Source organism: Petromyzon marinus, chromosome 13 (assembly GCF_048934315.1).
Source record: "Petromyzon marinus isolate PM22_M1 ecotype Great Lakes invasive population chromosome 13, UKy_Petmar_22M1.pri1.0, whole genome shotgun sequence".
Classification (NCBI taxonomy): domain Eukaryota; kingdom Metazoa; phylum Chordata; class Hyperoartia; order Petromyzontiformes; family Petromyzontidae; genus Petromyzon; species Petromyzon marinus.
Window position 1 is genome coordinate 2,074,990 of NC_133679.1, and position 22,167 is coordinate 2,097,156.

General features: G+C 56.2%; 1 protein-coding gene and 1 long non-coding RNA gene across 6 annotated transcripts in view; one reads left to right on the forward strand and one right to left on the reverse strand.

Moving 5' to 3' along the window:
- Nucleotides 1-12,167, reverse strand: part of LOC142924415 (uncharacterized) — a 66,882-nt gene extending 54,715 nt beyond the window's left edge. For both annotated transcript variants that reach the window (XR_012941623.1, XR_012941622.1), the window contains exon 1: nucleotides 11,762-12,167. This is a non-coding gene — a long non-coding RNA (uncharacterized LOC142924415). The remainder of the gene's footprint in view (nucleotides 1-11,761) is intronic.
- Nucleotides 12,168-16,402: 4,235 nt separating this feature from the next.
- Nucleotides 16,403-22,167, forward strand: part of LOC116942201 (hepatocyte nuclear factor 6) — a 67,289-nt gene continuing 61,524 nt past the window's right edge. For 2 of the 4 annotated variants that reach the window (XM_032953875.2, XM_032953876.2), the window contains exon 1: nucleotides 16,403-17,858. In XM_032953875.2, coding sequence (XP_032809766.1) covers nucleotides 16,610-17,858 — 1,249 coding nt within the window. In that variant the 5' untranslated portion in view covers nucleotides 16,403-16,609. The remainder of the gene's footprint in view (nucleotides 17,859-22,167) is intronic. The other 2 variants (XM_032953877.2, XM_032953878.2) reach the window with 1 other exon arrangement.

Genomic DNA, 22,167 nt, shown 5'->3' on the forward strand with positions numbered 1-22,167 from the left:
GCGCGTGCGCCCGTGTGTGTGTCTGTGTGTCTGTGCGTGTAGTGTAGCGGTTAGCGCGCTGCGCTATGAACCTGGCGAGCGGGTTCGATTCTCGCTCACGGCCAACACCAGTGACGATTATCTGAACCGGTCCCGGGCCTCCCCTCGGTCGACTCAGCCTCAAATGAGTACCTGGTGCGGTGTGTAAACATTGCCACTAGGGAGACAAAGGCGGTCGGGCGTGGTGCTGGCCACCCACCCCCTCGTGTACCGTTCCGGCCTTCATAGGTGCTCGCTAACAGCACTTGCCCCTACAGTCTGTTAAGGCTATATGGGGGATCTTTGTTTTGATCTTTGTACGTGTGTCTGTCTAATGACAGGAAGAACGAATCCGCTTCTCTCCGCCGAACTTTCCTGTGCCCGCGGCCACCGTCATTCGTGCGTCAAAGCGACAGCGGCCGCCGTCGGCGCGCATGTCCGCGGGGTTCTCCGCTCGGAATGAGCACGCGAGGCGCCGACGAATCCCGTTCGGGTGCTGCGTGATGCGTGCGCGCGATCTGGTGTAGGCGAACAGGAATCATCCAGCCCTTGATGCTGACTGACTACCCACAGCAATTGCTGTGAGCATACTTTAAGGCCCGAATGGCACAATCGGAGGTGGTGTGCAAGTCATGTACTCATCACGCGGTGTGATCACCACAAGGTGTACTCACCACACGGTGTGCTCACCACAAGGTGTGTTCACCACACGGTGTGCTCACCACACGGTGTGCTCACCACACGGTGTGCTCACCACAAGGTGTGCTCATCACAAGGTGTGTTCACCACAAGGTGTGCTCACCACACGGTGTGCTCATCACACGGTGTGTTCACCACACGGTGTGCTCACCACACGGTGTGCTCACCACACGGTGTGCTCACCACAAGGTGTGCTCATCACAAGGTGTGTTCACCACAAGGTGTGCTCACCACAAGGTGTGTTCACCACACGGTGTGCTCACCACACGGTGTGTTCACCACACGGTGTGTTCACCACACGGTGTGCTCACCACACGGTGTGCTCACCACACGGTGTGCTCACCACAAGGTGTGTTCACCACACGGTGTGCTCACCACACGGTGTGTTCACCACACGGTGTGTTCACCACACGGTGTGCTCACCACACGGTGTGCTCACCACACGGTGTGCTCACCACACGGTGTTCTCACCACAAGGTGTTCTCACCACAAGGGGTGCTCACCACAAGGTGTTCTCATCATTGCGCCCAGCCTCATTCGCCCCCCCCACCACCACCGAGTCCAGATGTTCACACACCGCACCGTACACACATTTAAGTCCGAGTCGACCTAGGGAGGATTCCCAGGACGGGTTCAGAAACCGCTCGCCACCGATGTTTGTGCACGCTCGGAGAGGGAATCGATCCGTAGGTCGCCGGGTTCGCGGTGCGCTAACTACAGCGCCACGGCTCCCCACTGCATGTGTATGTATACTGTATAATACACGCACGCACGCGCGCGCGCTCAATGTGCTCGAGTTGCTGGATTATAAACGCGCGTGTGAGTCACGAATCACACCGCGTGGAAGCAGGCTGTGTGCTCCCACGTGTGTGTGTTTGGTTCAGGCGTACCGTTGTGAGGAGCGGTGGCGTAACGGTTAGCGCGTTCCGCTACGAACCCGGCGACCCGAGTCCAATTTCCGTTCACGGCCAACACCATCCAGTGACGATTATGTAAACCGGTCCTGGGCTTCCCCTAAGTCGACTCAGCCTCAAATGAGTACCTGGTGCGGCGCGTAGTAAAACATCGCCACCCGGGACACAAAGGCGGTCGGGCGTGGTTCTGACCATCCCACCCCCTCGTGTGCCTTGCCGGCCTTCATAGGTGCTACTCGCTAACAGCACTTGCCTCAAAACTCTCTGAAGGCTATACGGGGGAGGGGGGGGTGGTCTTTGTCTCTGTATCATCCACATGGCATGTACATATACAACGCGGGGTGAAGAGAGACAGCGGCGGAAAAAACGATAATTCTGCTCTCTACTCAAACACAGCAGAAGCAACAGCAGAGAGAGAGAGAAAGGAGTGGGGGGGGGGGGGTGCAGAACAATTTGAGATGTCGTGGCTAGACCGTGATAGACTCGTTGGGTTTCGCGAGTTAAACGAGGCGAGATTATACACGAAAATATATTTTTGCGTGTTTAAAAAATGATGTCAGCAATTTTTTTGTCAGAGTTTAATACTTTAGCATTTTAATTGGCACAATAGGTGCGTGTCTCTGTCGATGTGTGGACCTGCACAGTGTATTTGTTTTACATCGATGGAGGGGGTGGTGTTTTTTTTCAGATATATATTTTACGCAACAATTATGCTGACGGAGGCCAGCCGACCGAAACGTCCAGTTCCTTCACGGCGGTGCTGTATATTAAATTTATCACACCGTACCGACGGGGTGAAGCATGATTAAATATCCCCCATTCGCTCCATCACGGACGCTATACACGGGGCAGACTTCATTCAGCAGTGGCTTGACAAGGGACTTGCGACGCATTTGTATAATTTCACTATAAACACGGGGTTTTTTTTGTAAGTCTTGTGATGCAGTTGAATTTCGACCACTATATAATGATAGTATGTATCGGGATGTACCCATAGCTATTTAAAAAACACTGTACATGTGCACATATATACCACGTGCGTGCAATAAGTAAATGCACGTGAACATCTGGAACAATCAGGAGTCTGCGTGAACAAGAGCGCATGTCCGGACCAAAGCCAACTCCTACCGACAGAGCAGAAACTATCACGACAAATACAATTCACAGCCCGAGTCAATCGACTTCTGAATAGAGGCTCTTCACGCCGCGTCATTCATGCACGGGACCGGTTTGACCATACTTCACCACGCTCGTCACAACAACATAACGCCTCCACATCGCCGCGTAGGTCCAACCGTGCCTGTTGTTCGCCGTGGCCCGAGGTTGAACTCGGGTCACCGGGTCCAGAGCTCAGCTCGTTCGCTAATGACCGAATCACAATCGCGCACTGCACCAGACACAAAAGCGTATACAGTACACGTGTTTGTGTGTTGTATATATACTGTGCATGGAGGAGGGGAATTGCCCAAAACGTCGATTTTTTGTGTTATTCAACAACACAGTTTTGGCAGTTCGTCCGGTGTGGCCTCAATCCCCCCCCCCCCCCCCAACGCAGTGTGCGCAGGCGGTGCAACTGCGCCGGGGTTCCACACGGTCAGGAGAGGCACAGGGCATAGAGCCAGGGAATTGGAGAGAGAGGGCGGCGAGGAGGGGGGTAAGATGAGCATTGAATTCGTGGTCGCGTGGATTTTTCTCCGGGTCCTCCTCCGGTTCCCCCACCCTAAACATTCAGAATCAACGTCGCGCGTTCAGAGCGCTTGGCTGCGATAAATGTCAACTCGGTGAGAAGCCACTCCATTAAGCTATCATTTTTTGGCCAGATCGCTTCTGAAAGAGAGAGCGGTGTAGTAGCTCAGTGGGCCTTACCTGGTAAAATAAAACAAATCGCTAGATTTTGTTGTTGTTGTTGTTTAAATTCCTCGCGCTGCCATGGCCCAATGCGAACCGCTCTACGGTCACCGGATAGAGAAGCCAGCCAAGCCACGCTGGTGCATTCAGTGATGGGCACGTGCACAGGGACCGCCTTTACTACTCGGGGGAGGGGGTGCGGAGCTGGGGTGTGGGGGAGTCCCGTTACGAGCCCCCTCTGAGTGGTGGGGTCCTTTCTCTTAGCGTCCGCGAGAACAAAGTGAGAAGGCACGCTCCTATTCACTCCGTTTGTCGCGTGTGCGCTGGGGGTAGGCGGTGCGTGTCCGGGGTGGGTGTGAAGGCTGCGGCGATGGGGATATCGCAGCAGCAGCGGTGGTGGTGGTGGTGGGTATGGTCGAGGGGGGTGGCTGAAGGAGGAGGTGGGGGGATGGAGAGAGAGGATGAGGAGGAGAAGGGCTGCTAAGGAGAGAGTGTGTGTGTGTGTTGCACTGCGCGGGTTGGGGTTAGCGGGGTGCGAGGGGAGGGAGGGGGGTGAGTGGGGGAGGAGGGGGGGGGGGTCTCCAGCTCGCTTGATTGCGCGCCGACAAAAGGGCGACCTCGGCGAGCCCCGGAGAGAGGGGGGGGCGGGGGGGGGGCCCGCGAGGCTGGGCCCGGCTATCGACCCGGCCTCAGAGAACGCGAGCATCTGGAGCCTCACGGCCAGGACCCCCCCCCCCACCCCCGTGAGGAGCTGACAGACACGCGGCGGTTGCGGCGGCGCGGGACACACGGACCCTCGCTCACACACACACACACACGCGTGAACACGCACACACGCGTGTGAACACACGCACACACACACGCACACACACTCACACGCACACACGTGAACACACGCACACACGCACACACGTGAACACGCACCCTCACTCACACACACACGCACACACGCACACGCGTGAACACATACACGCGCACACACACACGCGTGAACACACGCACACACACGCGTGAACACACGCACACACACACGCGTGAACACACGCGCACACGCACACGCACCCTCGCTCACACACACACATGCACAAACACAAGCACACAACACACACGCACACGTGAACACACGCACACATACGCACACACACACTCACGCACACACACACTCACACAGACACACGCACACACACGCGCGTGAACACACGCACACACACACACGCGTGAACACACGCATACACACGCACACACGTGAACACACGCACACACACACGCACACACGCGCCCTCGCTCACACACACACGCACACACATACACGCACACACACGCGCACACACACAGGCACACAACACACACGCACACGTGAACACACGCACACACACGCGCACACACACGCACACACACGCACCCTCACTCACACACACGCACGCACACACTCACGCACACACACTCACACACGCACACACAACCCCATACACACTCACACACACACACGCGTGAACACTCGCACACACACGCGTGAACACACGCACACACACTCACACGCACACACGTGAACACACTCACACACGCGCGCACACACACACGCACACAAAAAATATCCCCCGTATAGCCTTAATAGACTGTAGGGGCAAGTGCTGCTAGCGAGCACCTATGAAGGCCGGAACGGTACACGAGGGGGTGGGTGGCCAGCACCACGCCCGGCCGCCTTTGTCTCCCCAGTGGCGATGTTTACACACCGCACCAGGTACTCATTTGAGGCTGAGTCGACCTAGGGGAGGCCCATGGACCGGTTCAGATAATCGTCACTGGGTGTTCGCCGTGAACGGGAATCGAACCCGGGTCGCCGGGTTCGTAGCGCAGCGCGCTAACTAACCACTACACCAACGCTCCACACTTAAATCACACACACACTCACATTCTCACGCACACTCGCTCTCGCTCACTCATTCTCACCCACTCAGCACAAACACTCGATATAACACGCACACTTACACGTATTCACACCGCACACAAAGATCCCGCCTATAGCCTGAACCGACTGTCGGGGCAAGTACTGTTAGCGAGCACCTATGAAGGCCGGCACGGCACACGAGGGGGTGGGTGGCCAGCACCACGCCCGGCCGCCTTTGCCTCCGCAGTGGCGATGTTAACACATCGCACCAGGTACTCATTTGAGGCTGAGTCGACCTAGAGGAGGCCCAGGAACGGATCAGATAATCGTCACTGGGTGTTGGCCGTGCGCTGCAATCGAACTCTGGTTGCCGGATTCGTAGCGCAGCGCACACACAGCCACACTTACAGACAACGACAGCACACGGGGCGTACTGAGCACCACGCATGTGATACACACTGGCACACTCGTTCACTGTGGCTCACTTATTGAGTCCTAAGAGCATCAATCCGATTCGAGTCGTTTGGAGCAATTTGTAAGCACAATTAGTGCATTTTCTACCTTGATTTTTTTCTCTGAAATAATAGTTTAAGGAATACATCGTAATGTAGTTGTTTTTCTCGTAACTGGCAGATGCACAGTACTGTAGTAACATCATCGTAATGCGCCGTGAAGCTAGCCGCCTGAGTTCGATTCCCGGGCACGGCTAACATCAGTGGCTTAGTGATACATCTTGCATCCGGCAGTCAGCCAAACAGCCCGAACCCCAAGAACGTCATCGCTCCTTCACGAACCCTCACTCACCAGCGGAGTCAAGTATGGTCAAACTCACAAACGACCCATACGTCATGCGTGGGTCGGCCTTCATCCAGCAGTGGATCGACCAAAGACCTCGTGGGGTTTTTATTTATTGTATGCCGCGTCACGTGGTGTGCGTCCATCGGATCGTGCTGGAGACACGTCACGTTTTCTCGCTTTTGTGACGGGCGTGTTCTGTATAGAACTATAATGTATCGACCTATAATGTATAGAACTATAATATATCGACCTTAAATGTATAGACCTATAATGAATATAACTATAATGTATAGAACTATAATGTATCGACCTATAATGTATAGACCTAAAATGAATACAACTATAATGTATAGAACTATAATGTATCGACCTATAATGTATAGACCTAAAATGAATACAACTATAATGTATAGAACTATAATGTATCGACCTATAATGTATAGACCTATAATGAATACAACTATAATGTATAGAACTATAATGCATCGACCTATAATGTATAGACCTATAATGTATAGACCTATAATGTATAGACCTATAATGAATACAACTATAATGTATAGAACTATAATGTATCGACCTATAATGTATAGACCTATAATGAATATAACTATAATGTATACAACTATAATGCACAGAACTGCAATGAATAGAACTATAATGTATAGAACTAAAATGTTTCTACCTATAATGTATAGAACTATAATGTATATAACTATAATGTATATAACTATAATGCATAGAACTATAATGTATAAAACTATAATGGCAATATTTTATCTGGGTTTAGGATAATGCCTAATGTAATGTGCACGCAGTACCAAAGAAAATCTGGCTGGAATCTTCAGGCTCGGTTTCGGAAGGGTTTGTTCAGGCAAGCTGATGTGTAATTTTATTTATTCACATTGAGAGACAGAAAGCGGAGCGGGGGGGGGGTGTTGGAAACGCGTGGATTGGAGAACATCAGGCGGAGTTAAAGACGGCGTGGTGATGATTCTCGCGTCTACGAGCGGTTTAAGTGGGGGGGGGGGGGTGCACGGAGCCGGATGCGCCATGGCTCGAAAGAGACGCGATGCTCCAGGGTGATGAGAGAGCGGCACCCACGGCATGGAGGAACGGCGTTCGAGAGAGAGAGAGATGGAGAGAGGGCTAGGGGAACGCTCACCGTGGAGACGGAGCGATTTATGACATCGGCAGTGGATCGGTGACACCGCAGGATTCGCGAGAGGTGACGAAGGGAGGGCTTGGGGAGGCCTTCATCCAGCAGTGGACTGACCACGGCTGATGATGATGATGATGACGACGATGATGTTTGGACATTTCCATTCACGAGGTTTTTGTTGGCTGCTGAGAGACGCCGGCAATACCGATCAATGTTATTTATATTCGATGGCCAATCAGCGCGCGTGCGTCTTACAGCCCCTTGCCCGATCCACTGCTGGATGAGGGCCACGCCCGGCGCTTTCTTTGACATCAGCGCGCTGGTCAGAGCGGGCTGATGCGGGTTGGTGAAGGCCGACTCGGGTTGGGCGGGGGATGAATAGACGCCGCAACATAGTACAGTACAACAAGTGATATTGTTTTGCTGTACGTACGACTTATTCCCGGCTCACAACGCATCCCCACGGCAGCCTATACCACCTGGGGTTTTGTGTGCGTGGTGGTGGTAAAATGAGTAACTGGTGTGGTGTCAAAACATCGCCACTGGGGAGACAAAGGCGGTGGGGCGTGGTTGCTGGCCACCCACCCTTTCGAGTGCCGTTCCGGCCTTCATAAATGCTCGCAAACAGCACTTGCCCCAACAGTCTGTTAAGGCTACACGGGGGGATCTTAGGTGGACACCTACTCAGCTAGCCAGGCACAACTACCTGCTTAGCTTGCGAGATGTCACAGGAGCGGGCGCAGAGTTTGATGTATTCCGAGCAAAGCAGCAGCCACGCTTGGACCATCATCAACAACATCAACAACATTATCAACAACATCAACAACATCAAGAAACAACAGCAGGCCGGGGCGATGACTCGTGTGGGGGATCCCTGTCCTGTGTTTGTTGTTGTTGTTGTGTGTGCGTTGTTAATGGGCCCTGTGATGGCGCTCGTACTCTGGACATCTGTGACAAAGAGCTTCGTCAGCTGATCGGATTCCACGGAGGAGAATCGATCAAACATCTGACTCCGACGATTCTGAATCTCGTCTCGTGCGAGTTCGCGAGCGCTGATCGCGCTGCTGGGAATGTCGCACATACATGTCAACCCACGTGCGTGTGTGTTTGTGTATATATATAGATGGATTTTGTTTACAAAGCAGGTATGCAAACCAAAAAAACACAAAGATCCCCCATACAGCCGTTACAGACTGTTGGGGCAAGTGCTCTTCGCGGGTAGCACGGCACGCGACGGAGCGGGTGGCCAGAGAAGACGCCCGGCCGCCTTTGTCTCTTCCCGGTGGCGATGTTTACACACCGCGCCGGGTACTCATTTGAGGTTAAGTCAACCTAGAGGGAGGCCCAGGACCGGTTCAGACAATCGTCGCTCGTGTTGGGAATCGAACCCGCGTCGCCGGGTTCGTAGCGCAGCGCTGACCGATCATCATGATGACGATCCCATTAGCGAGTGTTTTGCTGCTGTGAAACACTCACCACGAGGGCGTCACGGGCACCCCGCCTGTGTGTGTACAGGTGCTCACGTTCACACACACAATGGTATGTATATATATACAGTATAAATATATACTGTACACAGTATATACATGCACACACACACGGTATATGTATATATACACAGTATATACATACACACGGCATGTGTATATATAGTATATACATGCACACACACACGGCATGTATATATACACAGTATATACATGCACACACACGGCATGTGTATACATATATACACAATATATACATGCACACGTACACGCCCCAATGATACACGCTCACAGATAACAAAAATCACACACGCACGTACACACCACGCTTCTATATACACACACACATACGCGCACCCTACCAGCATACGTGCACGAATTCACACGGCAATCGTACATTGCACACACACGTGGGCCGCAATTAGACACAGAGATAAAGATCACCCGTATAGCCTTAACAGACTGTTGGGGCAAGTGCTGTTAGCGAGTAGCACCTATGAAGGCCGGTACTGTGGCACACACGAGCGGGTGTGTGGCCAGCACCGCGCCCGGATGAGTCCCAGACCCGGTTTAGATCATGGTCAGTGATATTGACCGTGAGCGGGAATCGAACCCGGGTTGTAGCGCTATACGACCGCAGTCACACAACACACACGCGTACACACGAGCCACGGAGTTTGAAAAAAAATCGCCAAAATCTTCATCACCATCCCAATCGGTGTCAGCCCATGATGGTTCCATTCCACTGCTGGATGATGATCGCCCGTGCCCTCAATAGGTGCAACGTAGGAAGGGGCCGCCGTCTCTTTCTTTAGCACGGACGCCGGCGTTTTCTCGGCTCCACGTGGCGAGCCGAGCCGGCGGGCCGCGTCCTCCGCTCGCGATGAGCCCTGGGCGCTCGTTCCGAACACGAACTACGGATGTCGGAGGTTGACTGTGAACTACGCCCCAGCGATATTCACTGAACGAGAAAAATGTAGAATTATAGATCGTTTAGTGGGATTCATTTGAGAAAGCCTCGTCGCTGAATGCACGCCTTCACACGCTGTGTAAATCATGGCGGGGGTGTGTGTCGTGTAACCATACTTCACCACGCTGGTCAGGGCGTGTCGGTGAAGAGCAGCGGCATGGTGGGAGAGGAGGGGAGGGAGGGGGTGGGTCAGATCGGTTCAAACTATCTGTCGCCGCTGATGTGACAGCCGCAGCCGAGACTCTAACTCACGTGAAACGTGAAGTCGAAGCGCAGTGCGCTAACCACCGCGTCACCGTTCTCCCCCCCACCCTTCGCACCCCCCGCCTTTCAATGTGAAGCAGGGAGAAGACGTCTGAAATATATGGGCAGCACGGGGGGAGGGCGATACAGACAATGGGCACAGCACAGGCGAAGGAAGGACCTTCGTTGGTGCGACGATGGCTAATGGGAGGTTGATAGAGAAGGGCGCGATTGCTCGGGGGGTGGAGGGAGGGAGCGGGAAGGAGGAGACACGTGTGTGCGCGCGCGTGATTAGAGACACGTTATAACTGCCTCCATCAAGTGGGGTTGCACGTGTGACACACGCGTGACACACGCGGTGCCCAGGCCGCGGAGTGACTGCGGAGCGGCCCGCGCGGACAGCAGCGGTCTCCAGACACGTGGAATAGAACTCATCAGCTCCAGGATGGGGGGGGGGGGTTGAGCGGGGGGGGGGGGGGGTGAGCGGGGGGGGGGGGTGAGCGGTGGGGGGTTCTTAGCCGGATTTCATTTGCGCCCAAATGAGTAAAAAAATGCATCCGTGTCGACCCTATGCGTTTTATTGACGATGTCATCAAATATGAATAAATGATCGCGTATGCACACCGCGATGTGCCCTCTGTACGCATATCAGCCGACATTATGCATCGTCACCATTCGGGCCGTGTCGATGGCTCGCGAGCGCTGGTGCCCGCGTGCGCGCGAGAGAAAGCGCGAAGCGCTTCGGTCCTCGCGACTCGGAGCGGGACGGGTACCGCGCGGGCCTCGTTGACGCCCCGAGGCGACGCAGCGGCCAGCGGGCAGCGGGCAGCGTGCGGGTGACGACGCCACGGGGTCGAGCAGCCGCGCGGCTACGGCGGCGTTGCGCTGCGCGCGCGCGCGCGCGCGACTCGTGGCGCGGGGCCGCGCTTCCGGCGGCGGCGGCGGCGGCGAGCTGCACGCGGCCTCCCTGCGCCCGATCGGTCTGCTGCACTTCTCGCGTTGTGCTCAACGCGTAACAACACAGTGTGCATACCCCCCCCACCACCACCACCTCGACTGTGCGACTATCACGCAACAAGCAATTTACAACAGCAGCCATTCGCCACGGAATGGCGGCGGTGACGTCACCGCGGTACGTGTGCCAGGCTAGGTGCACCGCACAGACCGACAACGCAAGGGGCTGCTGCGCGGTGGGTGGCTGCGGGACGCGCGGTGCGTCGTGGGCCACACCGCTGCCCCCGCTGCTGCCCCTGCCTGCCCCTTTTGTTCGCGCGCAACGAGAGAGACGGGGCGAGGGCAAACGCGATCGGGACGCGACTCGTGATGGACGAGCGGTGAACGCGGCGCTCGCTCGCTCGCTCGCTGCCGTCTCTCTAATCCACCTCCTCCTTCGCCAATAGCCACGCGCGCGCGCTCGCACGCGTATACAGACGGCCGCGTGTGCACGGCTTCCCGGGCTGTAGCTATTGCGCATCAGCGGGTTGATACGCCCCGGAGCGAGGAGAGAGAGAGAGAGGCAGGAATCGCAGCAACATTACCAACAATGTTGGGGGGTAATACCGAAGATAAGACGATGATAATCGTTTACTGTAGGTTCTCGCGTGTGTGTGGGTGTACGTGTGTGTGCGTGTGTGTGTGTGCGTGTGTATACACGAGGTTGCATAGAATAATCGCTCGCACACGCGCACGCACTCTCGCTCTCTCGCTCTCTCTCTCACCACGCGTCCCCCTTACCCCGCAACTCTCCTCGCGCAGCCCCAGCGGCCGCAACGCAACGGCGCCATCCCCGCTGCGCCTCTCCCCCTTCCGCAGAACCACCCCGCGATCGCCACGGGGCCGAGGCGGAGGCCAGATGGGGGCCGAGGGCACCGCAGCCGCAGCCGCCGCCTCAAATCCGGCCACGATTCGCGAGGATGGAGGAGAAAATGGGAAAAGGCTGCGTGCCATATGCGCGGTTCCGAGGGAGGCACATTTGTGCTTAGCCCTCTCACTCTTAGCGTTCGCTGGTAATGCAGATGTATGTAAAGCGTGGAAATCGATAGCGCTGTCAATAGTATTGCTCGGGAAATATCGGATCTCATCGAGGCAGGCGCTGCTTTATCTATACGCGATCAATTTCCCTTCCTGTTGACACAGCCACTCCAGCCAAAACAACACGCGTTTCCCAGGTTGTTGTTGGGTTTTTTTTTTACATTTTGTACACAAGATGCTAATCGGCGTCTCTCGCCGCGCGTTACGGGACAGGCACAGGAAATGGATGCGAGGAGAGACCGGGACCGGGACACGTGCGATAGTGCACCCCTTTTTTCGTCGAGCACCGCTCGATTCCGGGAGATCAACATCGCAGACTCGCACACGAAGACAAAGAGTCACGCGTGGAGCCTCAACAGAGACTGTCGAGTGAAGTTCGCGAGTAGCACCACCTATGAAGGCCAACACGGCACACGAGAGGGTGGGTGGCCAGCACCACGCCCGGCTGCTTTTGTATCCCGAGTGGCGATGCTTACAGACCGCACCAGGTACTTATTTGAGGCTGAGTCGACCTAGGGCAGGCCCCGGGCCGGTTGAGACAAGCGTCACTCGTGCTTTTGGCTGCACACGGCAATCGAACTCGGGTGGCCGGGTTCGGAGCGCGAACCGCTACACCACCGCGCCCCCCCCCCCCCCCCCACACACTCACACGCCACTCGACCCGTCCTGATGTTTTCTTAGAAGAAGGAAATCAGCGCTGGCATTGGCTACGAGGCGCTGTGAGGGCCGCTCGGTGTCCTCGTGAAGCTGACCGCGTTGCGCACGGCGGCTCGCGGGCTTCCTGATGCGTCACGACGCGCAGCTGCCACCGCCGCGACTCCCGGCGACTCTCCGTCAAAGGGAGCCGTTGGGAGAGGCGTGGTGCACTCGCGTTTACGCCAAATTGCGTGACAGAGGACACACAGTGGGCCCGCCGTGTTTGCGTGTGGCACGCGGGCCCTTCACCGCGTGTACAGAGAGAGCGGGGAGGGGGGTAAGTCCAATCTATCACAAAATGTGGTCGCTAGCAAGTGACCACTCGCTCTCTTCGGAACGAGTCCGCCGCGTGATACACGAGTGGCCCCGGTGATTGACTTAAGCGGCAGATCTTCGCTTGCGTGATTGCCGCTCTTTCCTGCATGAGGTGCTCACGAATGGCAACTTGCCCCCGACAGTATTGTGTGTCCTGGTACCAATGAACACACGTGCCACCGTTCTGTGTACCATTCCGCACACAAAGACAGACGGTTGGGGCAAGTGCTGTTAGCGAGTGACACCTACGAAGGCTGGCACGGCACACGAGGGGGTGGGTTCGGCCAGTACGACGCCCGGCCGCCTTTGTCTCCCTAGCGGCGATGTTAACCGTACACCGCACCAGGTACTCATTGAGGCAGAGTTGACCCGAGTCTACACAAACATCAATGGTCATTCTCCCGTGTTGTTTTCCCATGAAGCGTATCGCTCTACTAAGCATCACTTTGATAAGCGCGGCATCCCGGCCACCGCTTTGTTAAAAAAAAAACCCTCGAAGTTTATTTTTCTTCCCTCCATCCTCCCTTTCCTATTGTCAGCCCCCCCCCCCCCAACCGCCACCATCCAAAAAAATGTGTTAAGGTCTCTTGAAAGAGAAAGGCCACTCGCCTCTTCTTTTCACACGGCGTGAAAGCGCTGCACCCTGGGTTGAAGTGGCCTCTCCACGCTCGCCCCCTCGAGCGGCGGTTCCGGGACCGTAGCGCAGTTGATCAAATAGGCTAATTGGAGATTATGTAAACAACACCCATCGCCCTGCTCAAGGCCGGACGCATCCACGACGAAGAGCGCGGGATCGCTCCTATCAAAGACGACCGGTCCAGCGTCTTGCAGCGAGATTAAATCGTAACACGCGCCCCCCGGCCCGCTCCTCTCTCTCTCTCTGTGCGGACCACGGCGGCGCGAGTTGTTTAGCAGGCGAGAGAGACAGAACATCTCTCGCTTTTGTTTGCGCGATGCTCGTCTCTCCGTCCCTTCATGCTAAGCCCGAGATGGACGTCGACCACCGCAGCGCTCGCTCCGACCGCGCCTCGCCGCCCGCCGCCACGCGAGCACGAGGAAACGCGCTGGGCCTAGAGAGGCCGGAGCTCCAAGTGCTGTTAGCGAGCACCTATTATGGCTCAATTGGTACACGATGGGGTAGGGTGTGACCGTCATCGTCATCGCCGCCACCACCACCACAACGCCAGGGCTGCCTTTGTCCCCAGACCCCCGGTCGCCACCACCACCACCTAGTGCTGATGTTTTACAAACCACCACCACCTAGTGCTGATGTTTTACAAACCGCAGCTGCTACCAATTTTCAAGGCTGAGTCGACCTGCTCAAGAGGACATCCGCGTGGCACAGATTCGGAGACCGCTTGCCACTCACTTTATCCATGGACGGGAATCCAACCCATGTCACTGGGAATCGCTCCGTCTCACACGCACGCGCGCACACAGATGGACGAATCTGCTGCTGCTCCTCCAGCCGTTGTTGTTGTAGGGAATTCATGTGCGTGTCTGCATCTGTCTCGCGCGCGCACACAGCCGTGTGCAGCAGGATGCGTGCACAAAGGGCTGCTTAGCCGCCGCTACAGCCCCCCTCTACGCCAGCCGTGGCCCTTATAACCGCTCCACTACAGAAGGCATCGATTCTAAGTGGCTGACAAGCAACATCTGCTAAATACCAAAAATCAATATTAATAGAATATGTACTGGCTGGGGCTAAATGTGTGCCATCAAAGTTTATAATTAACCAAATTACAGCAATAGTCCTCAGCACGGACCTCTCTCTCTCACACACACACACGCGCGCACACTCTCCCTGTGAATAAGCCCACGTATATGGATCATTGGTGACGACTCTTAAACACGGGGCGCAGAGGTTACGGGAGAGTCAGAGTTCGACACGTCAATAGCGTCGCACGCGCGTGCACGCAATGGGGTTTGGCTGCGCACGGATAGACCGTGAACGCACGGGGAGTGCGACACGGACGACAGACGAGGTACGGAGAGCGAAAGAGAGGGCAGTGCGTCAAGTAGGTAGTTTAACACGGGGTTAGACATTGAGACTGAGATACGACAGTGCAAGTGAAACGGGAGCGAAGTGTTAAATTCGGCTGGAGATGGTGACAGATTTTTTTTTAAATATGTATTTTTTTGTTTTGCTGTTTGAGTGAAAGGGGAAAAAAATGCGTTGTGTAGGACTAAACAAAGTGCGTTCCCAATCGTTGAGTGTTGACCTTTCAAAGCAGAGGGTTTTATTCGATAAAAAAACATGCACTTGATAGTGAGAGGGACAGGAGGATGTCAAGACAACGGTGCCATGTTACAGGGACCACACTTGGGCCATGTGTGTACAAAGCCTTCTTCATTTGTATTATTATTTATTTTTTATGTTAGTTGCTTTTATTATTACAAAGTATTATTTTACAGAACGCGGAACGCTCGAGCGAAATGCGTTCACGATAACAAACAAATGAACAACACCAACAAAAATCCTCAACAAAAAAATCACGAAAAATCAAAACGCCACCCAAAAACATATCAAAAATCTCAGTTTTTGGCCTCACGTGCCCCCCACCCTCCCATCCACCCCCCCCCCCTTTCAGAGATATATAATAAACATCTCCCCCCCACCACCACGAGCACCACCACCACCACCAACCACCACCCCCCCCCCCTTGTCCTTCTATAGAGCAGCAGCACCCGGAAGTCTCCATCACAATCCGTGTGTGCACGCTGACGTCAGGCCGTCCGAGGCGGTGCGCAGTGCGCGACCACGCAGCTCACAATCTGCCGCGGCTGCTCTCGCCCACGGCGGCTGCGCTGCTGCTGCTGCCGCCGTCGCCGCCACCGCCGCTGCTGCTGCTGCTGCCGCTGAGCGGGCATGGCTCACACGGCCGCATCATCATCATCATCGTCGTCGTCGTCGTCATCGTCGTGCTGCTCCTCCTCCGGCTCCCGCTGCTCCTGCCGTCGCCTCTTCTTCTTCTTCTTCTGCTCCGGCTCCTGCTGCCCCCGCTCCGCCTCGCTGCTCCACTGCTGCTACCGCTGCTGCTCAGACTGCCAGCAGGAGCGGCGCTACTGACGGGCGGACGCGTTCCCCGTGTGCCACAGCGACGACATTAAAACAGCGGCGGCGGCGGCAGCCACCGAAGAAGCGGTAGCAGCAGTAGCAGCAGGAGGAGGAGTAAAACGCGCGACGACTGCCGTGACCGACCGAGCTGCATCCGATACAAATAAAAAATAACAAACCAAAAAACGCGGCGGCGGCGACGGACGCGCGCACGCACGCGAGGTGGGGCGGGTTTGTCTTGTGCTGTGTGGGGGGGGGGGGGGTGGTGGGGGGGGGGCAGAGAGTGGGGGGGAGTGGTGGTGGTGGTGGTGGGGAGGAAGAGGGAGAGAGGGAGACAGACAGACCGAGACAGCAGCAAGAGCCACGGAGAAACAAGACAAGAAGAACAAGACGAGGAAATTACAGCAACAACAACAACAAGAACAAGTGAATAGTGCCCGGCGAGACGAGATAGATGTGTAATCAGGCCGCTCTTAGGCGGAATGAATCCAGAGCTGACGATGGAAAATATGGGAGATCTGCACGGCGCGAATCATGAACAAGTGCAGCAGCAGCAGCAAAACGACCTCATGAGCACCCACAGCCCACACCTTCGCCACCCGCACTACGAGATCCAGACGCACTCACGGCCGTCGATGGTGTCCAACATGACCTCCATTCTGGACGGCGGCGACTACCGAGCGGACCACTCGCTGGCCGGCTCCCTGCACCCGGCCATCACCATGACCTGTGACTCGCCGACCGGCATGAGCATGAGCAGCACCTACACGACGCTCACGCCGCTGCAGCCGCTGCCTCCCATCTCGACCGTGTCGGATAAATTCCACCATCACCACCACCATCACCACCACCACCAGCGCCTCGCGGGCAACGTCAGTGGCAGCTTCACGCTCATGCGGGACGAGCGGGCGCTGTCCACGGTCAACAGCCTGTACAGCCCCTACCACAAAGAGATGTCGGGCATGGGCCAGGGGCTGTCCTCCCTCTCGTGCTCCACGCTCACCAACGGCCTGAGCGCGATCCATAACTCGCAGCAGGGCCTCGCCACCTACGGACACCACCACCACCATCACCACGGGCCCATGGGCAACGACAAAATGCTCGCCGCGGCCGCTGCTGCCGCGGCGCACAACGGCTTCGACGCGCACTCGGCGATGTTGGCACGCGGCGGCGGCGAGCAGCACTTGGGCCGCGGTCTCACGCCCCCGTCGGCCGCGGGGATGATGCCCTCCCTCAACGGCATGCACCCGCAAGCTCACCACCCTCACCACCCGCACCACCCGCCCCACCACGGCCAGCAGCAGCCCCACGGCGGCGGCGGAGCGATGCTCCACGCCGGAGGGGGGTGCCGCGAGCGGGGGGTGGCGGCCGGGCTCGTGGCGCAGTCGGCGGGGGGCCCGCACGGCGCGGGGCCCCCCGGGGCCGCGCAGGCCGAGGAGATCAACACGAGGGAGGTGGCGCAGCGGATCAGCACGGAGCTGAAGCGGTACAGCATCCCGCAGGCTATCTTTGCGCAGCGCGTACTGTGCCGCTCACAGGGCACGCTGTCCGACTTGCTGCGCAACCCCAAGCCGTGGAGTAAGCTCAAGTCGGGCCGTGAGACCTTCCGTCGCATGTGGAAGTGGCTCCAGGAGCCCGAGTTCCAACGCATGTCGGCTCTGCGGCTGGCCGGTAAGGTCCCCTGCAAGCCAGCACTGTCTGCCGCCTACAATGCGACATCATCGGCACTTAGTAAGCACCGTTTGCTTATTACACGCGCACAGGCGAGCGGGCGGTCGTGCGGTTCGGGTGCGTGTTGTCTTTGTCTGTGCATCGGTCTGTCTGTGTATCTGTTTGTCTCTGCATCTGTCTGTTTCGGTCTGTCTGTGTATCTGTTTGTATGTGTGTCGGTCTGCCTGCTTGCATGTGTGTTGTGTGTGTTGCCTCTGTCCGTGTGTGTCTGCGTGTCTGTGTGCGAGTGCGCGCGTATCGTGTGTGGCCGTGTAGCTCCACGCATTGTTGTTGCTGCTGGATGCGTGCGTCCGTGCTCACAATAATGAGCTTGTCTGTTGTGCACTCTTCCGGACCCTACAATGCGTGGCACTGTTGGCGTGAGTGTCGCTGTGCCTGGCAAGTACCCCGTGCCGTGTGAGTGTGTGAGCGTGCATGCCTTTCCAAGCTCCGCGCTGTGTCATTGTCTTGTCTGTGAGTGAGAGCCCCTTTCATGAACTGCTTTGTGCTCCGTGTTTCGTGGCTTCGAATGCGTCGCATGCATTGCGGCGCGCCCGCGTGTCGGAGCAATGCGCATCGTGTTGTCAATGCGCGTGCGTACGATCGCTGTGTGTGTCTGAGCCCATATGTGGCACTGTGTGTCCCTGGGTGAGTCTGTGTGTGGTGAGGCTACACGGGGTATCTTTGTCTTTAGTGAGGGGGGGGGGGGTGGCGCGCTGCGGTATGAAACCCATTGACCCGAGTTCGATTCCCGCTCACGGCCAACACCAGTGACGATTATCTGAACCGGTCCTGGGCCTCCCTTAGAGCGTTAGAGCGCCACTGGGGGAGACAAAGGCGGCCGGGCGTGGTGCTAGCCACCCCTTACCCCCTCGTGTGCAGCGTCGGCCTTCATAAGTGCTCGCTAACAGCGCTTGACTCAAGAGTCTGATAAGCCTATACGGGAGATCTTTGTCTTGCCGTGTGTGTTCTTTGTGTTCTTTGTGTTGCACCGTCTGTGCATTTGCCGCTGTGTGGGTTGCTGTGAGTGCGAAGTGCATCTGTGGTAGTGCGACGTGGAGTTGCTGCTGTCTTTGTGCATCTTTGTGACGCGTGCGATGTGTGTGTGTGTGTTAAGTGGTGTCGTTTTGGTGTCATCTATATCCGGGCAAAGTGTGTGGTATGCGCTTGGTGCCATTGCGTCGTCGGTACTGTGGTGTGCGTTAGGGTGGCGTGTGCTAGTGAACGGCGTGTCAGTGTGTGAGTGTGTTGGCGTGTCCTTGTCATTGTGTCAGTGAGTGTGTGTGTGTGTTCGTGATGTGATTGTCTGTCAGCGTGATCGCGCGCGCGTGTGTGTCAGCGTGACGGTCATTAGTAGGATAAGTGTGCTGGTCCGTGCGATATACGGACGTGCGTGTGTGAGGATGATTGTGAGTGCGTTAATGATGCGGGGCTCGTGTATAGCGGGCGCGTGCGTGTGTGTGGTGGTGTCTGTGTGTGTGTGGTGGTGTCTGTGTGTGTGGTGGTGTCTGTGTGTGTGTGGTGGTGTCTGTGTGTGTGTGCTGTCTGTGTGTGTGGTGTCTGTGGTGTGTGTGTGGTGTCTGTGTGTGTGGTGTCTGTAGTGTGTGTGTGGTGGTGTCTGTGTGTGTGTGTGGTGTCTGTGTGTGTGGTGTCTGTGTGTGTGGTGTCTCTGTCTGTGTGGTGGTGTCTGTGTGTGTAGTGGTGTCTGTGGTGTTTGTGTGTGTGTGTGTGCTGTCTGTGTGTTTGTGCTGGTGTATGTGTGTGTGTGGTGTCTGTGTGTGTGTGGTGTCTGTGTGTGTGTGGTGTCTGTGGTGTGTGTGTGGTGTCTGTGGTGTGTGTGTGGTGGTGTATGTGTGTGTGTGTGGTGTCTGTGTGTGTCTGTGGTGTCTGTGGTGTGTGTGTGGTGTCTGTGTGTGTGTGGTGTCTGTGTGTGTGGTATCTCTGTCTGTGTGGTGGTGTCTGTGTGTGTAGTGGTGTCTGTGGTGTCTGTGTGTGTGTGGTGTCTATGTGTGTGGTGTCTGTGTGTGTGGTATCTGTGTGTTTGTGGTGGTGTCTGTGTGGTGTCTGTGTGTGTGTGTGGTGTCTGTGTGGTGTCCGTGTGGTGTCTGTATGTGGTGGTGTTTATGTCTGTGTAGTGGTGTCTGTGTCTGTGTGTGTGGTGTCTCTGTCTGTGTGGTGGTGGTGTCTCTGTCTGTGTAGTGGTGGTGTCTGTGTGTGGTGGTGTCTCTGTCTGTGTGGTGGTGTCTCTGTCTGTGTGGTGGTGTCTCTGTGTGTGTGGTGGTGTATGTGTGGTGGTGTCTCTGTCTGTGTGGTGGTGTCTCTGTCTGTGTGGTGGTGTGTGTGTGTGTGTGGTGGTGTCTGTGTATGTGTGGTGGTGTCTCTGTCTGTGTAGTGGTGCCTATCTGTGTGGTGGTGTCTGTGTAGTGGTGTCTTTGTGTGGTGGTGTCTCTGTCTGTGTGGTGGTGTCTCTGTGTGTGTGGTGGTGTCTCTGTGTGTGTGGTGTCTGTGTGTGTGTGGTGGTGTATCTGTCTGTGTGGTGGTGTCTCTGTCTGTGTGGTGGTGTCTCTGTGTGTGTGGTGGTGTCTCTGTGTGTGTGTGTGGTGTCTCTGTCTGTGTGGTGGTGTCTGTGTGTGTGTGGTGGTGTCTCTGTGTGGTGTCTGTGTGGTGTCTGTGGTGTCTGTGTGGTGGTGTCTGTGTGTGTGTGTGTGGTGGTGTCTCTGTCTGTGTGGTGATGTCTCTGTCTGTGTGGTGGTGTCTCTGTCTGTGTTGTGGTGTCTCTGTCTGTGTGGTGGTGTCTCTGTGTGTGTGGTGGTGTCTGTGTGTGTGTGATGGTGTCTGTGTGTGTGGTGGTGTCTGTGTGGGTGTGGTGGTGTCTGTGTGTGTGTGGTGGTGTCTCTGTGTGTGTGATGGTGTCTCTGTGTGTGTGGTGGTGTCTCTGTCTGTGTGGTGCTGTGTGTGGTGGTGTCTCTGTGTGTGTGGTGGTGTCTCTGTGTGTGTGGTGGTGTCTCTGTCTGTGTGGTGGTGTCTGTGTGTGTGTGTGGTGTCACTGTCTGTGTGGTGGTGTCTGTGTGTGTGGTGGTGTCTGTGTGTGTGTGGTGATGTCTCTGTCTGTGTGGTGGTGTCTCTGTATGTGTGATGGTGTCTCTGTGTGTGTGGTGGTGTCTCTGTCTGTGTGGTGGTGTCTGTGTGTGTGTGGTAGTGTCTCTGTCTGTGTGGTGGTGTCTCTGTGTGTGTGGTGTCTCTGTCTGTGTGGTGGTGCCTCTGTGTGTGTGGTGGTGTCTCTGTCTGTGTGGTGGTGTCTCTGTCTGTCTGGTGGTGTCTCTGTCTGTCTGGTGGTGTCTGTGTGTGTGTGTGGTGTCTGTGTGTGTGGTGGTGTCTCTGTGTGCGTGGTGTCTCTGTGTGTGTGGTGTTTGTGTGTGTGGTGGTGTCTCTGTCTGTGTGGTGGTGTCTCTGTCTGTGTGGTGGTGTCTGTGTGTGTGGTGGTGTCTCTCTCTGTGTGGTGGTGTCTCTGTGTGTGTGGTGGTGTCTCTGTGTGTGTGGTGGTGTCTCTGTGTGTGTGGTGGTGTCTCTGTGTGTGTGGTGGTGTCTCTGTCTGTGTGGTGGTGTCTCTGTGTGTGTGGTGGTGTCTCTGTGTGTGGTGGTGTCTCTGTGTGTGTGGCGGTGTCTCTGTGTGTGTGGTGGTGTCTCTGTGTGTGTGGTGGTGTCTCTGTGTGTGTGGCGGTGTCTCTGTGTGTGTGGTCGTGTCTGATTTATCGCGGCTGGCGGCGGACGAAAATGGTCGTGGAGGTTGCGAGGGCTGCGCCGTGCGCGCGCTCTCGTGGCCGTGACGGCGTCGCGTTTTGTTGTCTTTTGCCGACTGCCGCCGTGACTTATCGATTTTATTTAAATCGTTGTTTTGAGGTCCCGACAGACGCTGCATTCCCCCCCCCCCCCCCCTCTGTAATCGGTGTTTCCCGCTGCATTGTGCGACCCGTCCACGCCATCGCGGTGACAACTTCGTGATGAGCACGCAGTGCGGCTAATGTCGTGGACTGTTCTCTAACGTGGGGGCCCTCGTGCTGAGCAATGTTCACGTGGTGGGGGAGCTGTCCAGTGTCCCCACCCTTAGGTCCCTTCTGACCCCTGGACCCCCTCCACCCCACACCGGGAGCAGCTCCCACTGCACCCCCTGCACACTCAGTAGCGACGCCGATGCCAGGGTGCAAGCGTGCGCGCGCGCGCGCGCGTGTGTGTGTGATTGTGTGTGTGTGAATGTCTATTACACCTGTGTGTGTGTGTGCAGGTACAGCAACGCGCGTTGTGTGTCTGCAGGTGTGTGCGTGGCGATTGC